Source organism: Macrobrachium nipponense, chromosome 18, assembly GCF_015104395.2.
Source record: "Macrobrachium nipponense isolate FS-2020 chromosome 18, ASM1510439v2, whole genome shotgun sequence".
NCBI lineage: Eukaryota > Metazoa > Arthropoda > Malacostraca > Decapoda > Palaemonidae > Macrobrachium > Macrobrachium nipponense.
This window is the reverse complement of record NC_087211.1, coordinates 82722441-82741524: the sequence shown is the minus strand read 5'-3', so window position 1 is coordinate 82741524 and position 19084 is coordinate 82722441. Positions and strand designations below refer to the sequence as shown.

Genomic DNA, 19084 nt, shown 5'->3' with positions numbered 1-19084 from the left:
CCATGACTTTATATTTGCTCCTGTACAGGAACAAGTTCTTACATTGCTGGTACGAAGAGATACGCATGCCTCTCTCTTAGTACTCGGTCCAGAGGTCTGACCATTGATCCTGCGGTGCACACTCCGATCAATCGGACAGAGGCTTGGATCCCTCCCTCGCTCTTACGACCAGGGAGGCTTCCAAGGTTGGGCGAACACCAGTCTGTTCACAAAAGACTCAGATTCCTCCCACCAAGAAGTGAGTCTTCCTATTGTAAAAGGACCGAAGGTTTGTATGCCGTGTCGGAACAAATGACAATTTGTCTAAAATTGCATTTTTCCTAACTATACAAACCTGAGGTCCTTTTACACATAGCCCCACCTCATGCCACCCCTCACTCTGCAGTTTTTGCTTGGGCCAAAAGCAAAAGTGATTTGTTTACCTCCCAGTCGCGCGCGCGCGCCTGTCGGACAAGCAGTTAACTACCGAACCCCTTGTTCGAAAGCTTACGACCTATCCAGCTGCCGCTAGTACCTTCCTATTGTAAAAGGACCTCAGGTTTGTATAGTTAGGAAAAATGCAATTTTAGACAAATTGTCATTTTTCAAGTTCGAGATGTGATTAGTATGTTACATAGGCTCCTGCTGTATTTTTTTGTAAGGTAAAATTATTGTAGAATCATCTAGGTAGTTGCATGCTAGATTATTCCTGTGAGTCACTAATCAAAACTTTGCAGAGATGAAATAGAGACTACGTACTACTGCACCTCTCTGGTTTCGTAATTACCAGTTTGTGTGCAAAATGGGCTTTGTGTTTAATACAAGCCCTTTAGAAATGAATGTAAAAACATATTCAAAATAGGGTATATAAATATCACAAGCACAAACCAGAGACAAAAATACAGAAAATTATCAAAAGGAAGGTTTTAGGCGAAACCCCCTCGGTTAAGTAAGGACCACCCGGTTAGGTTAGGGTTTCCTTGGGGTCCCCTGGCTAGGCAAGGACCCAGCCCCATAAGTTAAGGTAGATAGCGGGTGTCTAGGGCAAGACCAAAATAGAATAATGGTTTAAAGTAAAAATGGACACAAATTCCAACAAGAACGCACCTTGAAAGAACCATCGCTCAGCTTAGCCTAACCGGGCAATATTCCCTATCTCTCAAACTTCTCTTCTTTTGTATCCCACTAGCAACGCACAGTATATTGAGTAGAAGCTCCATTTTAGGGGTCTGAAAAATTTTGTGAATTGTTCTCATTTATGTGAATATAAATCAAGATAGTGCTTAGTTTAGAGTAAGCAGCCCAGCAAACACTAATGATTTTAGTACAAGGCAGAATCCACCTCAGATCTTGTCAGTCAGAGTTTCACATGTTTAGTCAGGTACCAGATCCTTAAAAGTTTCTTTGGAAACATTGTTTAAAATCTCTAGACACCCACCCACACTTTCAGTTACTGTACCTTTATTTACATTTTCCAAACTTGGCCTCTTCAATTTCCACTTTTTCTTTGCCACTGATTTGAGCACTGTTATTTTCTAAATGAGATAATCATCATTTCCCAGCAAAAAGTCTACTTTGACACATCAAGTTCAGCAACTGCAGCATGAGTAATCTGATTTATTCTAAACTACCAGTGCAGCTGTAGAATCTGAAGTGAGCTTCAAACCTTGTACCTTCCTGACCATAGATGTATGGTCTGCAGTGAACACCGTTACCAGGCAAATCACAGTGTGATTTTATCTTAACAAAACAACATTTATATTCCATATTTAAAACTTTGTGCAATGTTGAAAAGTTCAGAAAGGAGTCACAGTCAGAACAAATTCTAACAGTCAACACCACTCACTGCTTTCTTTTGCAGTGACAATTCATACGAGCTCATTCCAGTTTAGGTGAAACAGCCTTTGCCAAGTTGTAGTACATGATTTGAGGCCTTTGATTAACCTAAAATTGAAACTAAGACTCATAGGTTGACATTGAACATGCAAGCACAGTAGCCACAAGACAATTGATGGCCTCTACTGGTAATGTTAACAGTCCCATAGATTTTATAGACTTCCTAGATCTTTATTATATATCACATTTAATATGTTTGTCATGGTTTTCAGGGCCATCAGGAGAGCGTGGAAGAGATGGCGGTGGAGGTTCTTCAGGGTTACTTGGAAAAAAGCCCAAGCCAGGCTTGGGAGGTGCGTCTGCAGTTGGACGTCCAGGTGTTTCAAAACAGATAGCTGGTGATAATATGGTTAACTTGCTGAGTGAAGAATGGGAAAATGTTGCTGCAGAGGTATTTATTCAGCTTATCATGTTCTACCTGAGCTATAGTATTCATTCGTCTACCTTGTGTTTAAGCAGTTTGATGTCCTAATTGGGCTATGAATTACTTTAAGTTATCAAACCTTTTCATGAATAAGGTAGATGACTTAAGGCAGTAACAAATGTTCTTTCTGTAGATTACATTACTGTAATATATCAGTTTGAGGAAGCATTCTTAATTGTTACAGTGTTTGTTCTGCTGGACACTGACTTAATATGTTTTAGCTGTGCTGTGCTATAGTTAACTCAATTTTTTTCTCATCTTTCAATACTTTTTCTCTGAAAATGTGGAATTTTTCATTTGAATCCTAGTTACTGGTTTTTTTAGGCTTATGCGAGACTTAGGGACTACAGTTTCCTATCTTATTTACAGGTCGATCCAAATGATTTGATTCCCTTCATAGAGGCAGGAGAGGATTGTGGAGATGCTGGTAATTCAGAGATGTATCTGTGTGGAGCTGTCAAGAGTCTGAGAGCGCAGAGGACCAAGCCAGATAGTTTGCTCTGCTTTTCCCTTATGTACTTAGCAAAAGTAAAGCCTTACCTTTTCAGCAAATCTGAAATGGTTGTGGAGGCTTTCTGTTCACTTCTCAAAAGAGACCATTCAATGACCTACAAAACAAAGGGTAATGCTGCTGTTTCAGTTCTAGCTGCCAACATTCTGCTGGCAGCCTTTCAAGATGAAAAATCGTGGCCAGACATATTTGTTCGTGTGTATATCGAAGATTCTCTCGGTGAGCGAATATGGGTAGATCACGAAGACTGCAAAGGATTCGTAGATAATATTGCCACAGGTTTCAAAACCAAGTTACCCCCTAAGAATCTTTTGTATCCTGATCTGGGAATGGGTAGCCGTCAAGATTGTCCCTCTCCTCCTGTGTCAGTAGGTTCAGGGGGAGCTGATTCTGGTGATGGTGACTCTGAGTTGTCTTTGGAGTGCAAAGAGAGCTTAGATGTTAGTGTTACAAATCGTTATGCTGGCATATTGGCAGATGTTGAAGAGATGGTTATGGAAGCAGTACAACATCAGTTAGGAGTTAGACATCAGAGTCCTGATGCTGTTGCTCGCAATTTTATTAGATTTTTGTCGTCGGTATGTGGCATTCCTGAAGTACGTAGACATGTTGCTCCAAGACTTGAGATGTGGCTCCAAAGTCCTAAGCTACAAAGACCAGCCACAGAGTTGCTCATGTCGCTTTGTTTGAATTGTAATACTCACTCTCAGCTAGATATTGAGTGCATTAGTCATGTAATAAGGCTGAGATTGAAGCATAAGCCACTTATTAATCAGTATATGTCGTGTTTGAGAGAACTACTAGCTGCCCACCCTGATAATATTCCTTCAGTAATGAAGCATACATTGTATAATGAACTGTCTCAGGCTAGAAATCCAAGTAATATGGCAATCCTGTCAGTCATATTTCAATTTGCCCCTGAGCATGCTGCCATAATACTTGCTGAAGAATTCCAAGAACTTCTTTGTAACAAAGAAGACTTCCTTAGAGCCCTCAGAGCTCTCTTGCGAGAAATTGTCAGAGCTCTGAGGCATGACATGCAGTTTCAGAAATTTTGCATAGGTCTGATGAAAGATCGAAAAGATCAGTCATTTCGCGATAACTTTGAGTTCAAAGAGAGGATGTTTCACAGTATTACTGACCTGATTGTGCTCACACTCTTTGTGGCCATCTCCCCTCAAGTAAGGGAGAGTGCAGCTCAAATGTATAGAGGGGAACAGAGAGACCTGGATCCTGTCAGAAGGTACCAAGAACTGGTGGCTTCTGTTCAACGTGATGCCCTTTCATGGTTGTATAGAGTTGTCCCAAAATGCTACAATCCCAGTAAGGAGGAATACACACGATGCCTCCACAAGATACTGATGTTTGAAGGAGCCGAGGTGTATTTCAACAAAGATAATTGGCCCACTGAAAATGACCGTCCTTTATATTTCAGGTTAACTTCGGAAATACCCGTCAAACAAGAAACCCTGACAAGACTTCTCATGATAGCAGTGATGAAAGATCAGTGGATGAAATCTCAAGATTTACTAGAGTTAGTTGACAAACTTGTGAAAAGAGCCACAGCCCTTCATAATGATGAACTGGAGGTGTTGCACATAGAGGACACAAAAATCATTGAACTCATATTCAACTTATGCCCATATATTCCCCCTGAGAACTCACCTTTGCCACAGGGTTACAGACCACCAAAAACTGCTATTGCCAACTTGTATTGGAAAGCTTGGATGATACTTTTGCTTATAACTGCTCACAATCCTACAGTATTTGGATTACTTGCTTGGGAGTCTTATCCAACATTAAGAACACTAATGGAAATGTGCATCACTAATTCTTTTGTCTTCCCCCCACCTACATTAGCCACTGGGGAAAAGGGAGAGGAAATGTCTTCACAAGAGCTGCATTTATGTGCACTTGAAAGGCAGCAGATTCTTGATTTTGAGTCCCATTTAGCTCAAAAGACCATCACTGAGCAAAACAGCCTCCTCTTGAGCCAGCTTATCACAATGGAGCCGACCGGTCCAGCTCGAAAACCTCCAGCGATAGTTCTTGATCAGTTGAAAGCTCTTAATACCTCCCATAAGATTGGGCATCTTTTGTGCCGTAGTCGATCGCCTGACTTTTTAGTTGATATCATTCAGAGGCAGGGAGCTTCACAGAGTATGCCTTGGTTGGCAGAGTTGGTCCAGAGCAGTGAAGGCGCATTTTCAGTGTTGCCAGTTCAGTGCTTGTGTGAGTTTTTGCTTAGCGAAGCGGGCACCTCGGGTAGTGATGTTGCAACCAAACATCATCAGTTATTACAGCACTTGAGATCGCTGTTGCGAGCTCCGCGCCAAGAAGATGGAGTTAGTGTAGAAATATTGGAATATTTTCTTAGGAGGTTGAGTTCACAACAAGCAGCAGCCCGTACACAGGCAGTTCGAGGTTTACAGTTGGTCGTCGCCCCGATGAACGATGCCATGGAAATAGATTCTGACTCTCACGCTCCACATGCTTGGCTGCTGCAGCACTTACCAAACTTGCCTGGATTTGATTTGGTGCAAGGAGTAGCTGGCCAGGCTCTTCGTGCAGCGTGCCAGATTGAGACTGATCCGCACGCAGTTAGTGCTTACATCCGATTTCTCGCCGTGCATACGCGAGACGATCCGCTTCAAGACCAAGCTGAGCTCGTGCAGGACATGGCCCAGCTGATTGTAGAGCGTTTCACAATGATATCAGCCATTCTTCCCATGCCAGATAGACCCAATCAACCTTTCAACCAGTCTCACAGCACTCTTAAAGCCTTGCTCATTATTTTTATCAATTATATGCGTAAAGTAAGGTTACCTGCAAGAGAATCATTCACCTGGTCGGAAAGTCAGGACCAAGTTCGCATTCAGTGGGCATCTGGGGAACAAGCAGTAATGCATATACTCGTTGTCCATGCAATGGTGATTCTCTTAACCCACGGACCAGACAACAGTCCTGACTTGTTCCATGAACTATTAACGACGTGGTTTCCTGAGCAAGAGGAAATGCCCCAAGCGTTTTTGGTCGATACATCTGAAGAAGCGTTACTTCTCCCAGACTGGCTCAAGTTGAAGATGATCAGGTCAACAGTCCCCCAACTTGTTGATGCTGCATTGAAGGTAGTTATTTCAAGTACTGTAGATGTATTCAACATTCATATAACCCTTAGACTGTTACTGTTTGACAATTTGATTATCATTTATATTACCAGTTAGCTTGTAAAATCATAGAACCTTGTTCATAGAACTTGTAGTGTTACTTTTGATGATTTGTGTACTATATTTATATTACCAGATAGCTTTATCAAAGCACAGTACCCTATTCCTATGTTGCAATGAGCTGGCCTAAACAATTTATTCTGTAATTAGTGGTGATTTTTAGAATTTTTGGAGGGAGACACAGTTAAAGAGTGGATGAAATTAAAGATAGCAGGGATACTGCAAAGAAGCTTTAGTAGCTTGTACAGTGTGTGGCACAAGACACTCTCAACTATACTCCCCCACGGGATTTTAGATACGTAATGTAAACTGCAAATTTAGGATCGTTAAGCCTTCTTTTTAAAACCAGAAAGTATTGTTTGTTTCAATAAATTTTTCAAAGGTAATTTTTTAGTACTTTTGACAGTTTTATATTGTATATGTACTGTATTATAATCGTCTACATTTGATTTACTGTACTGCAGATTTACGAAAGTGTACCTTCAATGGTGAAATTTAACTCAAAATTGAAGGCTAGGTAGATAAGCACCCCGACTGACTTATCAATTCCTGCTTTTTAATTTTATGACAACAATCTCCCTGCTGGCAGGGTACTGCTCACCATGTGCCTTGCTCTGCTCACTGCTCACTAGCTCTTTGCTTCATCACTTTTTCCCTTTAATTGTCTCATTCCTTTTGTCTTCCCAGCAAAGCAATATTCAGCTCTTGTTTTAGAATAAATTCTTTGGTCCGGGCTCAAGAGAAGAAATGTAATAGAATGGTGATTTTAAATGACTTCTCATAATATTCAGCATAAGTAAATATGAGGGGTATAGTACAACAGATAGCTTCATCTAATAATGTGAGATCATTTTATAGAATTTTGTTTGACGTGTAAATGTTAATCACCGTTTTCATCTGATAATTGTGTACAGTAATCATTTGTGTATAGTGCTTGCATGTTAGTGTATTCCTCTCTTTTCTGCCTCAGGATTTGGAGCCTTCACAGCTGGTGCTTTTCATTCAGTCCTTTGGAATTCCTGTTGCAAGCATGACAAAGCTCCTTTGTGCCCTGGACGTTGCCGTCAACCACAGCGAAGAAGCAGTCGCTGCAGCAGTCTTAGACAAAAGCCACAAGACATACATGGCCCAGCTTGTCGAGGTAAGAGCTCTGTCATAAGAAATTTCCTCTTTATAAAATGTGCAGGCACTGAAAAATTTATATCTTTAATTGTCCCCATAGGGGGCTAGTCATATCAGTGAACCTCTTGTGGTGTATTGTAGGCCTTACTTAAGGTTCCTTGCAGCGTCCCTTCAGTCCCTAGCTGCAACCTCTCTCAATCCTTTTACGATACCCCCATTCATATTCTTTCTTCCATCTTACTTCCCACCCTCTCCTAATAATTATTTCATAGTGCAACTGCAAGGTTTTCCTCCCATTACACCTTTCAGTGTTTAAATTCTCTATTCTATCATTTGGACTGTATTTTACGAAGTTATGTTATTTAAAGGTACAACATCAGCGAGGTGCCAAAGGAGGACATGCATTTGCTGCGACCCTCGGGGAGCGAGATGACATGGACGTAGTGGGAGAGCGACCGCCTCAAGTACGGCCTCTTGTCACCCCACTGAAGGTAAAGTCTTCCATTTGCAGACACCACCTTAATTATGAATGATACTTATGATTGAGTTATGTTTCAGACAGCCATTTGTATGTTGAATTGTTTGTAAGACTAAGTTGGTTACTGTACTCTTCATGCCTTTTTAAGTACAGTATGAGGTTAAGTCAATACAGTACTTTCATCCTAAAATGCAATATACTGTACTACATGCAGTACTGTATACTATACAAAATAGGTGTGCAAAACAATATTTAAACTTATGGGTGGCAAAGGAGTGCTCTGAAAGCAATTTTAATTTGTGATCGCATGTTTTTGCATCTGAATATTTATCGGTAGGGTGGTGTTTGTATTTTATTTCTTGAGTTTAATTACAAAGTAGTAAGCCAAAATTCAGTACAAATTAATATTTAAAGTCGTGATGTACTTATATCACAAATATTATTATGTTCATACAAAGCCAGATATTGCATTTTAAATTACTTTCCTTGCTAGTCTTGGAAGGCTTGAACAATTTGTAATGCAGAAGACATTATTAACTGTAGTAATTAACAAGTTTGTAGAATTAGTCAAGGAAGCTCCTTCTCGACTCAGTCGATTCCTGAATTTCTGTTTGGTCTGCATGTCAGGATTACATAGTGCGTCTTGCTGCAATCTGTGGCAGAATTCTCTTGCTTATCAAGGCTTCCAAAGACAGAAAAACCATCAAGAAAGTAATAGTAGTATTTCTTTACAAGTGGTGTGGTAGGTTTCTTTATCATCTTCCTCTGTTTTTACTCTCACGTAAGAGAAATGATCATTATTGTTTTTAAGACTGCCATATACTTATAGTCATTATTGTATAAATGTGTGCTTTCTTAATTTTGTTTCAGATATCTCAGCCACTTCACACTGAACTGAGCAAAAGTGAGGTGCAGTCCTTTGTTCTTCAGTGCTTCACAAATGATATTCTTCACAGAGACCACAAAAAGCAGGTACTACTACTTTTTAAAGCTTAACTTCTCCTTAAGCAAGCTTAAGGATTCCACCATTTCTAAAAGATTTCTTTCATTTATCCATAATTTTTTAATGAATGTTTTCGATGATTGCCGTAAAACTGATTCGACACTAAGTGATTGCGCCACTAACCCCGGGCCACCTGTATCTTTAAATTTTTCAGTGATCCTAGTTTTCTTGTGAGAGTAATCCATTGCTTTACAAATCCTCATACTTTATTGAATGATGTAAAAGGTCTCCCACAAGAGGGGAAGGCCACCACTTGGTCAGCTTCTTATAGAGGAATCCAAAGTTTGTTTCTCCTTATGGAGGGTAGAGCTGTCGGTGTACCTCACATGGTGCAGTGTAGGTATTTCTTGAGGTTCTTTGCAGCGTCCCTTTGGCCCCTAGCCGCAACCCCTTTCATTCCTTGTACTTTTTCCTCCATCTTACTTTCCACCCTTTACCTAAGTTTTGTTTCATAGTACAACTGTGAAGTTTTCCTCCTGTCACAGTTCCACGTTGGACGAGTGGTTTTGGCATTCGGCCACCAGTCTGGTGGTCCGAAGTTCGATTCTCGGCTTGGCCAACGCAGAGTCAGAGGAAATGATTTCTGGTGACAGAAATTCATTTCTCGATATAATGTGGTTCGGATCTTACAATAAGTTGTAGGTCCCGTGGTAAAACTAAGATATACTTAACTTTTCCTCCTGTTACACCTTTAAAATCTTTGTACTCTCAGTTTCCCTTTCAGTGCTGAATGACCTCATAGGTCCCAGTGCTTGGCCTTTGGACTAAATTTTATATTCTGTTCCCATGTGATTTTGGCATCCCTTTGCGTTATCCTAAACTAATTACTTTACAATAACCTAAACATGCGTGCAGTAGCTCCCAGACACTCCCAAATCAGTGAAAAGGGCTCTTACTTGGTCAGGTTTTCACATCAGGGCTCTAAAGCTCATTTCTGTGGAATTTTATGAAGAATGACTGGAGGAAAATTTGTTCCCATTTTTCCATACTTTCTACTTCAGGGATGTCTCTCAGCCCTGTGATGCCAGGCAGTGGGGTACAGTATATTTGAGTATGTAATCTCTTTCTGACTGTAACTTTCATCTCAATTCCTTCTGATCATTTCATTTGGTATAGCTAATATTGCAATACACCCCCTGAACACCTGAACTAGCCCTGGTCACTTACCAGCCCGAACCATCATTTATTAAAAATTTACCAAATCTTTGGTTAAAATAAACGATCAGTGTTGCCAATCTCCTGGCAAACACCCTCGTTACCTAGTTACCAGCCCACCGCTAGTAGCCCTGCCTCACGGGCCGGTCACACCTGCCCTCTCACGGCAATCACTTATCGTTCGCGGTGGAGTACAGATGTATCCACAGCGAACTCCTATTTGGTCTTGCCCGGCCTTCATTTGCACCTTTGATTTGATTGAATTTGGTGACGAATTACGCATCCCTTTGGATTACGGTTGGATTGCTCTTAATACCTTGTCATTAGACATTGATTCTGCAAAGGAAGAAACAACACAGGCTACGACAACGACTACTGCATCCTCGGCCACGACATCACAGAAAACGACGAGCGGGAGTTCAACAACGTATCGTCTTTGCCAACAATGCAAGAAAAGGATGAGTACCCTATGACACGATAGTCATTCCTTATGCGTAAATTGTAGGCCTGTTCAATATAATGTAAAGACCAGATGTTTGGAATGTCAGGAGTGGTCTTTGGACCAGATGTTAGGGTATCTCAAACATAGGAAAGGTCTCGTATTAAGAAGTAACTGTAGGCAGGAAGAGACTAACGTAGATCAAGATAAAGACTTAGAGACAGTGCTCTTTAAGAGACTTGAGAGTACGCTGACATCGAGTATGACATCTCTGTTACCGATTTATGTCAAGATTATGTGAGGATAGATCGAGCAATAGGGATACTGAAATTACTAATCGTTCTGTTCCAGCTCCCCTGCCTGTTCCAGAATCAGCCCTAACCGGTGCTGGGGGTTATGGGGATCCGCAAGCCCACGGGCAGGATCCGCCGTCCCCCCTGGCGCGGAGCAGGCAGTGTTGGCAGCAGATTCCCCTTCCCTCGATGTGTAAGTTCTCAGGATGATAAAAACTTAGGTCAGATATAGACGAGTAGGGATAATAGGCTACATAGTGTTTAGTTTAGGAAGAGAAGTGCAGGCTTCTTCGGGTCGGTTTTCTATTAAAAGTAGTAGTTTTTAGAGGCACAGTGTCCTTAGAGCATCTTTAGGCTTTTTCCTGCTTCGAGTTCCTTGCATCAGAAGCTTTTAGGCCAGGGTTGGTCTTTCAGATATGCATGCTCCTTCGTCTTTAAGGTTACTTTCCTCTACGTATACGATACGATAATTGTTAATATCAACTAATTCTCCGTTCAATGCATATTGACTTACGATATTCAGTATGAAGAGAAATCGAATAAAATTAACTACGGTTAGCCTAGTGTTCACGATGATATATCGTATGCATATTCAGTAGCCTAGCCTAACCTAAAGTATTCGCTGTACAACATATCGGTAGTTATTTTTATTTTGGCTAACGCTGTAGGCTTAAGGCAATCTTGACTTCGGATAATTCAATACAGGTGTAATTGAAAACGAACGAGAATCCGATCTGAGGATAATTAATATGAATGTAATCGAACAGAATGAAGATCGGATTCTGTCCGACTAAAGCATTATAATTGTATTATGTGTATCATCATATTGGCGTAGTATAAACACTAAACTCGGCAGTCATTCACGCTGGAATCAGCGGATGACGAATACGGGTTTGCGTCGCCGTATCCATCTCATTCTCTCCTGATTGACTAAAATGACTAACGTAACAACACTCTCACTTATGCCAAGTTTGTACAAACGTCTTAAAGGAGACGTGTCTTCAACTATGTTGACATTTAATATAGTCAATGAGGTATCTATCTTGGGGCATATAAACAGATGTCAGATATAAGGAATTTGTATGCATGACGTCTTCATACGTTTAACAAACTATTGCCGTCAGTATTTACATTGAGCTGATGTCAATTACAGTTACAAATTATTACCAGTCGTATTATCAAATTACAATGACAACTGAAATTTAATATTAGGCCTAATAAAGTTAATTTAATTACCTTTAAATATTATTTTATTACTTTTCAATTAAATTATTACACTAGCTTGTCGTCAAACAGCACTATTGTAAGGAGGTGTGGTTTAGACAGACAAGGATGCCGGCTAGTCTATTTTTTTTCTCCTTGGCTTCAGATTCAACCATATCACTTGGTCTCGGCTAATGTTTTTGTCCTTAGTTAGCATATTAATGAATATCTGGATACTTAACTTATGTAACGAAGTCATACTGTTCGTCTTACGATGTAATTTAAGACCAAAATTTGACTGATACGTCTCATCGGAAGCTAGTTTTTCCCTCGGGTTAGATGGCGTTAAATTTAGGATTCCGTTCGTTTTTCACTCGTTTTCATAGGTATTACGAACCTTACACTTTATATACGTTATTAATCCTTTGTCTGTGTGAAAACAACAGTAATGAGCTCTTTCATGCTATTAGTTTCTTTTACCACGGCTGCGTTGGAATTCATACATAAGCTCGGGACTTCTGTCCAGGTTGCTGATGAACGTAATTTTGCCTTATTAGCTTCAGCTGCATTTATAACATGAATACAGTAATTACCGTCCCACGCGGATGAATACAATAACGGATGTTGCTATCGGATTCGATTACTGTCACACGCTGATCAATACAATAAAGTGATGTTGTTATAGGAGTCGATCGCATTAGCAACAAGTTCTCGTTCGGTTGTTCATAGCTGTACGGAGTTATACGAGTATTATCGTTTAAGATAATACCCTTTTAACTTGCTGCAATTTGCGGAGGTGGAGATATTAGACGATCGTAATTTCTCTCTCTCTCTCTCTCTCTCTTTTCTCTCTCTCTCTCTCTCGCACTTCCCTGATTTTTATCTCTCTCTCCTCTCTTTTCCCTGATTTTCTATTGTCTCTCTAGACGATTTGTGTTTTTTTCTCTCTCTCTCTCTCTCTCTCTCTCTCCTCTCACTTTTCTGATTTCATATTCTCTCCATATTCTCTCATCCTATTTTCCACGCTCTCCTAACACTGGACTCATTGTGCAACAGAGGTTTTTCTTCCTTTCACACCTTTTCAAACTTTCTCAATTTCCCTTCAGCGCTGACTGACCTCATAGGTCCCAATACTCGGCCTTTGGCCTAAATTCTATTTTTAAACCCAACAATCTTGCTGTCTGAGTTAGTATTAGAGTAGGGAGCGAATATTCGGAATATGTATAAGGTATTCATGATATGATATATCACAAGAGGATTTTAAGTATTAGGAAAGATAGGAAAGAACATGTCTGGGTCTATCTGAGGGTATTTTTCCAAGTGCCAACCAGGCAGAGTACAGACAGGCAGGTACAACACTACAAGAGAGGACATCACTACGATCGACGACACCGTTGTCTCCTCCGTACATGAGAGGCCTAAGGCCCACATGGGAGGTCTTCAGTTTCCCTCCATACATGAGAGGCCGAGAGCCACATGGGAGGTCTTCAGATTCCCTCCATACATGAGAGGCCGAGAGCCACATGGGAGGTCTTCAGATTCCCTCCATACATGAGAGGCCGAGAGCCACATGGGAGGTCTTCAGTTTTTCCTCTACTCAGGTGAGGCACATAGCCAGCTGAGAGGAAACAGGTTTGTATCCCTTCCGCACTCAATGAGTTTTGACCTTAGGGTAGAGGTGCAGGGAGTTTTTCCCTCCACATATGGCAGGCCTAGAAGGCCACACATGGGAGATTAGCTTGGACGAGTGACAAATGAACTTGAGACTGACTCGCGTACTCAATTATATTGACTGACAACTAGTACAGTGGAGGGCCGGGCAGATTTGATTCCCCACCTCCAAATTAATGTTGTTAATCGGGCTAGTTCAGGTGTTCAGGGGGTGTATTGCAATATGAAGTTTTTATTGTAAAACTAATATTGTAATACCTACCTGAACACCTGAATGATTCCCACCCTCCTCCCCTCTCATACAGAGTTATTGAGTTATGATTGACGTGAGAGGGCAGGTGTGACCGGCCCGTGAGGCAGGGCTACTAGCGGTGGGCTGGTAACTAGGTAACGAGGGTGTTTGCCAGGAGATTGGCAACACTGATCGTTTATTTTAACCAAAGATTTGGTAAATTTTTAATAAATGATGGTTCGGGCTGGTAAGTGACCAGGGCTAGTTCAGGTGTTCAGGTAGGTATTACAATATTAGTTTTACAATAAAAACTTCATATCATATAATATGTCAATCCATAGACATCTGAAGTGGGTTGACAACGAGAGATTCAGGTACAGCATTTTTGTACATCATGACATCATCCCAATCAGACTTCTCCTTACTCATTGTTTTCCTTCTAAAGTACGTAAACAGTTGTATATGTAATGTTTTGGTGTATTTTTGCATCTACATGTACTATATATATAATTTGGAAAATGAATTTTGTATTATAAATACAAACCATGATTTTAATCAGGAGTTCCCTATCCTTCCCTCCAATTTGGTACAGACATCAATTCAATAGTAGAACTTTATACTCATAGATGTTGAGGTCTTACCAAAATATGAAGGTGGTCTGACACTGGGATACCTTGAGGATATTTGTAATAGATAGTGATCTAGTTTCATTCTTTACATAGAGGAGTAGCTTGTATGAAGAACATTTGAATTATTGAGACAAGATTATCTCATTTTAGAACTCTGATCTGAGTAGGTTTCTTAAAGTTCATCTACTGTATTTGCCGCATGAATATGTTCATTCATGCACAACTGGGTATAATTTATTTGTGTGTCAGTTTAGTATCTTTTGAACTAGATTGACAGAGGATATTTGCTTTGGTGTTTGACCACATATCAGTGAAAGTTTTATTTGTTTAATTATGGTTACTTTTTTATATATGCTGTAGAATTTGACCCAGTAATCAGTGATATTGTAATGTGAATATTTTATTTGTTAAATTATGATAAAATCTTAAAATTGTCCCTTTTTACATTAGGTTCAAGACACAATGAGAGTTTTACAACGTCACTTTACTAGGGAGATCAGCCGACAAGATCCCGAAAGTCCTTACATCAGCGAATTCCTAAGTAGTCTCACTGCAATTGTTCAATCTCCAGTAAGTTCCTGAAATGTGCTGTCTTTTTTCTATTTTTAAACAACTTAATTCCTAGTAAAAATGTCAGTATTTTTAAATTTTATACTTAGGCTTAGAAGATATAGGTATTTTTGCCACCAGTCAAATTTTAATGGGTAAAAGTACCTAGGTTCAGTTTTAAATAAGAGAAAGAAACTACATTTCACTAGATTTTTTGTGTTTCAGAACAGAAAGGTGGTTTGAGTGTGAAAAAAAATTGGTAGTTTTATCAGAACATGACAGTGATAGTGAAATTGTAACATACCTATTTTCATCATAAATGGTGGGAAAAACCAAGTTATATATATGACAGGGTAAATAATTAGGTTAAACAGTCATTTGGGCATGCGAAATTAGCTTTTGGCATCTACAATTTTACCCCATGCAAATTGTGGATGTGAGTTTTTATCCACACACAGTGTTTCCCCTCTGGTAAAAGTAGACAGTTAAGTACAACAAATTCAAGAACGGCTGGTTAATCAATTTAATAATGTAGTTTCCTAGAATTTATTCAGTGTTCCTAAATATTTACATTTCTGAAATGGGATTACCACCTTCACCCACTGTGCTTGCGCAACTCAGTTTTGCACTTAGATCCCCACTGAAAATTAGTTTAGACGAATTTGCCTGTAACTAATTGTTTGCTGGTGCAATCAGCCATCTTTGAGGGTATGTACCTTGCCAAGTTCTAATCTCTTTTAGTACCATGTAGAGCACTTTCTTAATATCTATGAAAGTTCAATTATTACTGAACAGTTGCTTTGGGGCTCTTTAAGTAAACATTGCATCATTACTATATTTTCAGTGCTGAATGACCTCATAGGTCCCAGTCCTTGATCTTTGGCCTAAATTTTATATTCCAGTTCACAAAGTGTGTCATGAAACTACCATGACTGAGAATTTGCACAAGAGGTTGCTTCTTGAAGTGACACTGGACATTGTGTGTAGGAAATGTGAAGAGGACAAGATGTCACAAAGTTCTCGTGTCCTATAGTTTTCAAATTGTTGTGTATAAATCTGGGTTAGTGCAATGAAGGTATTATCCAGGGGTGTTTATGGTGCCTCTTTGGTTCTAACCTGCACCCACTCATTACCTGTGTACTGAATACTTCCATTCTTACTTCCTTATTTCCATCTTGCTGTCCAGCCTCTCAAAATATTACCTCTTGATGTAACTATGGCATGTTCTCCCAGTTTCACTTTTAAATCCTTATACTTCACCTCATGTATTTTTTCTGTCTTTATCTTGCTGTCCAACCACTCCAGCTCCCAGCACCCTCATTTCAATGTCTATGTGCTGAATGGCCGAAAGTACCCCATTGCTTGGCATTACAGATAACTTTTGTGATTCATATATTCATTATTTCTTTCGCAGTTGTTTACTTATATTGGGGTTTCCACCTCTCAGCCCCTCCAATTGGTTAAAAAAACATCCCTTTTTTTTGTGGTAAGGTGTTGAATATGCATTGTTTCAAATTTTGGAGTTAACTGTGTTGATGGTGATTTTATAACTGACTACTTGTTTGGTGAGAGACAGACTGGATACTTTTCAGAAACAAGACATCAGTGATAAAATTAAATCACTGTCGATACAGTTACCTTTAAAAAATCTTTAAAAATGCATATTCAACTCTGACAAAAAAGGTACAAAATCTTTGGTCCACAGACAAGAGTTAAGGAATGATAGGATATAACAGGGAAGACCATTAATGCCCCCAGCCATAATAAAGAGGTTGGGACCAACGAAAAAACAATTGTACATATAATACTAAGCTTTCATTTAATTAATTAAGAAATTTAGAGATTTTATCAATTCTGTGTTCATTTATCATAATATATTTCTTCTTTCTTGCAGCAGCATGCTCGGAGCTTTGTTACGGGACTACATCAACACTACATTTATTCTGCCTCACTCTTTCGCCTTTTGCGCACCATGCACAGCAAGAAATGCTGTGAAAAGCTGTACAGCATGACTTGCCAGTTGGTTGCCATTATTTTGAGGATGGCTCCAGATTTAAAGTCACCACTGACGAATGTTCTTGAAACCTTCAATATTGAGGAACTACAATTTCAAGAAGTGAAAAAGAAAGAGCCAAAGGCAGAAGTTGATATAACTTCATCAGAGACTATTTTACTTCATCTCTCTTGTTTACCACCAAGTCAGTTAGAGAAAGAAATCTGCAGTGTGGTCAGTTCTGCAATGAAAGGAGGGAAAATGACACCAGTTGTTGAAGCACTGACTCAGTTGCTCTTATCAGGTGTTTCTCTAAAACAAGAGGAGGATGTACAAAAGGGAAACAATCCTCCCTCTGCTCTGTTATTAGATTGGTTGCAAGTTCTAGACCCAGAGTTAGAAAAAGGGTCAAACCAGTTACAGCAAATTTTACTCTTCAAGAAACGAGCCGGGAATAAGCAACAGGAAGGGAGCTATAGCCAGGCCTACCTCCTTGCAGCATTCACACATCAGGCACGGTGGGACACACTTGAGCACTGTGTGCGTTCTTTGTTACGTGTGCATAGTACAACACTTGACCCTGCTGCTGTTCTTGGATTTGTTTGGGCAGTGTTACATGTGCCAAAACTTTGGCAGGGAAGAGAACGTAGAACCCCTCGTCATGCTCCTCAAGAAGCCCTTTTAACATTTAGTACTTCTGAAATAGTTCATTTAGTCCAGTATATGATTGCTGATTGTCAAACCGCACTCGAAGCTGGACGCGGCATAACCAGTTTAGAAAAGCATTTGCCATTACTGCTTCATAGCTTAAATAACTCTTCAGAGGCAATGCAGGTTTTGGCGGAACATTTGTCAGGAGTTTCTCAGGATACCAAGTCAAGTGGCCAAGCAGCTGGGCATCTATTGTATCATCTTTATTTGCGAATGCCTCGAATTATATCGTATTTACCAGCAGGCACAATGACAAGAGTTGTGATGTCTGGGGCCAAAGGAGGTCGAGCTCAGGAGAGTGGTGCAGATGTTGCTCTTCACACACTTCTTACAATGCTTGCTTCACCCCAGCCTGGTCGAGAATTTAGAAGGCGAATGTGTGATATAGAGGCAGCAGTTCGCAAGCAGGCTGTATCACACCCATTAATTGTACTGCGTCACTTGCCGTTGTTAGCAGCATCACTGAAAGGCACTAATCATTTGCAGTTGTCAGCATTGCGGGCGAGCAATTACCTTGAACTATTCTCAATGATATTGGGAGTGTTGGAACTCCTACAGCCACTGCTATTTGCTCCACAACATCATGAAGCACTGACTCCTTTGTTGGACAGTTTTATGGCATTATTCACATCTGTTCATGAGCTGGGACATCTTCTTGCCCGTTTTTCCCATCTGTTAATGGTATGGGTTGGATGTCAAGGTGGTCCTGCAGCAACATACCTGTGCGCGCATTCCAGTCTGTTAGCTACTCTGCAGACTCATCATCCTGATATTGCAGCCTTGCGATCATTGGCTGCAATTGCAGCTGCTCGAGGGATGGACCAGCCCAAGGAGTCAACTTCGAATCAGCAGACTAACATTGATCTGAGTTTGTCTACTGGATGTTTTCAGGGACCAATGCCTCCTCCTTTTATTATGGCACAAGTGAACGAAATGCAAGCAAGGCTTGAAGGTCCAGGATTGCCTGAAGAACAACTAGAAATCCTGAAGAAGATTAGTGAATTAGCCGATCGTTGGGTCAGTGCAGTTTTACCATCGTATACTCATATATTTTGCACTGGCATATCCAGCGAAAACAAAGGTCTGCGTATGATGTGTTGGGAGCTGATATCACGCCTGTTGCATCAGCGACCTGCTCTGGGGGGCCGCATTGGTCAGGCAGTTCTCGCTGCCCTGAAATCAGAAGATAGTGCTGTGGTAGAGACTGCTCTAGAACATCTTCCTGAAGTGATTTTGTTGCTGCACGACCAAGCACCAGAACTACTTTGTGCTGCCTTTGTCTCGGCGTTAACATCATCCGCTGGCGCATCAGCCTCGTTAAGCGAAGCTTTAAGTTTGTTACATTTGCATACTGGGTCATAGTGCAAAAGTTTATCAGTCTTCTTTTTGAGAGAGATAATTATTATTATCATCAGTATATAGTAGCTGGAGGAGGATTAATTTTCTTTGTTTTAGGATTAAAGAGACCTAATACGTTATGTATTGTAATTTCCACATTAAAATAAGTAATCAACATATTACTGTTACATTTATTAGCATATTGCTTTCCATAAAGTGATGATGACAGTA

The 19084-nt window shown here is 40.2% G+C and overlaps 1 protein-coding gene across 2 annotated transcripts in view; it reads left to right on the top strand.

Annotated features, from left to right (window-relative positions):
* Window positions 1-19036, top strand: part of LOC135197288 (integrator complex subunit 1-like) — a 58720-nt gene extending 39684 nt beyond the window's left edge. The window contains exons 2-8 of one of the 2 annotated variants that reach the window (XM_064224421.1): window positions 2088-2266; window positions 2669-5938; window positions 7008-7178; window positions 7528-7650; window positions 8508-8609; window positions 14713-14832; window positions 16709-19036. In XM_064224421.1, coding sequence (XP_064080491.1) covers window positions 2088-2266; window positions 2669-5938; window positions 7008-7178; window positions 7528-7650; window positions 8508-8609; window positions 14713-14832; window positions 16709-18877 — 6134 coding nt within the window. In that variant the 3' untranslated portion in view covers window positions 18878-19036. Of the gene's footprint in view, window positions 1-2087; window positions 2267-2668; window positions 5939-7007; window positions 7179-7527; window positions 7651-8507; window positions 8610-14712; window positions 14833-16705 lie in introns of both variants that reach the window. The other variant, XM_064224420.1, reaches the window with a different exon arrangement.
* The last annotated feature ends 48 nt before the right edge of the window (window positions 19037-19084 follow it).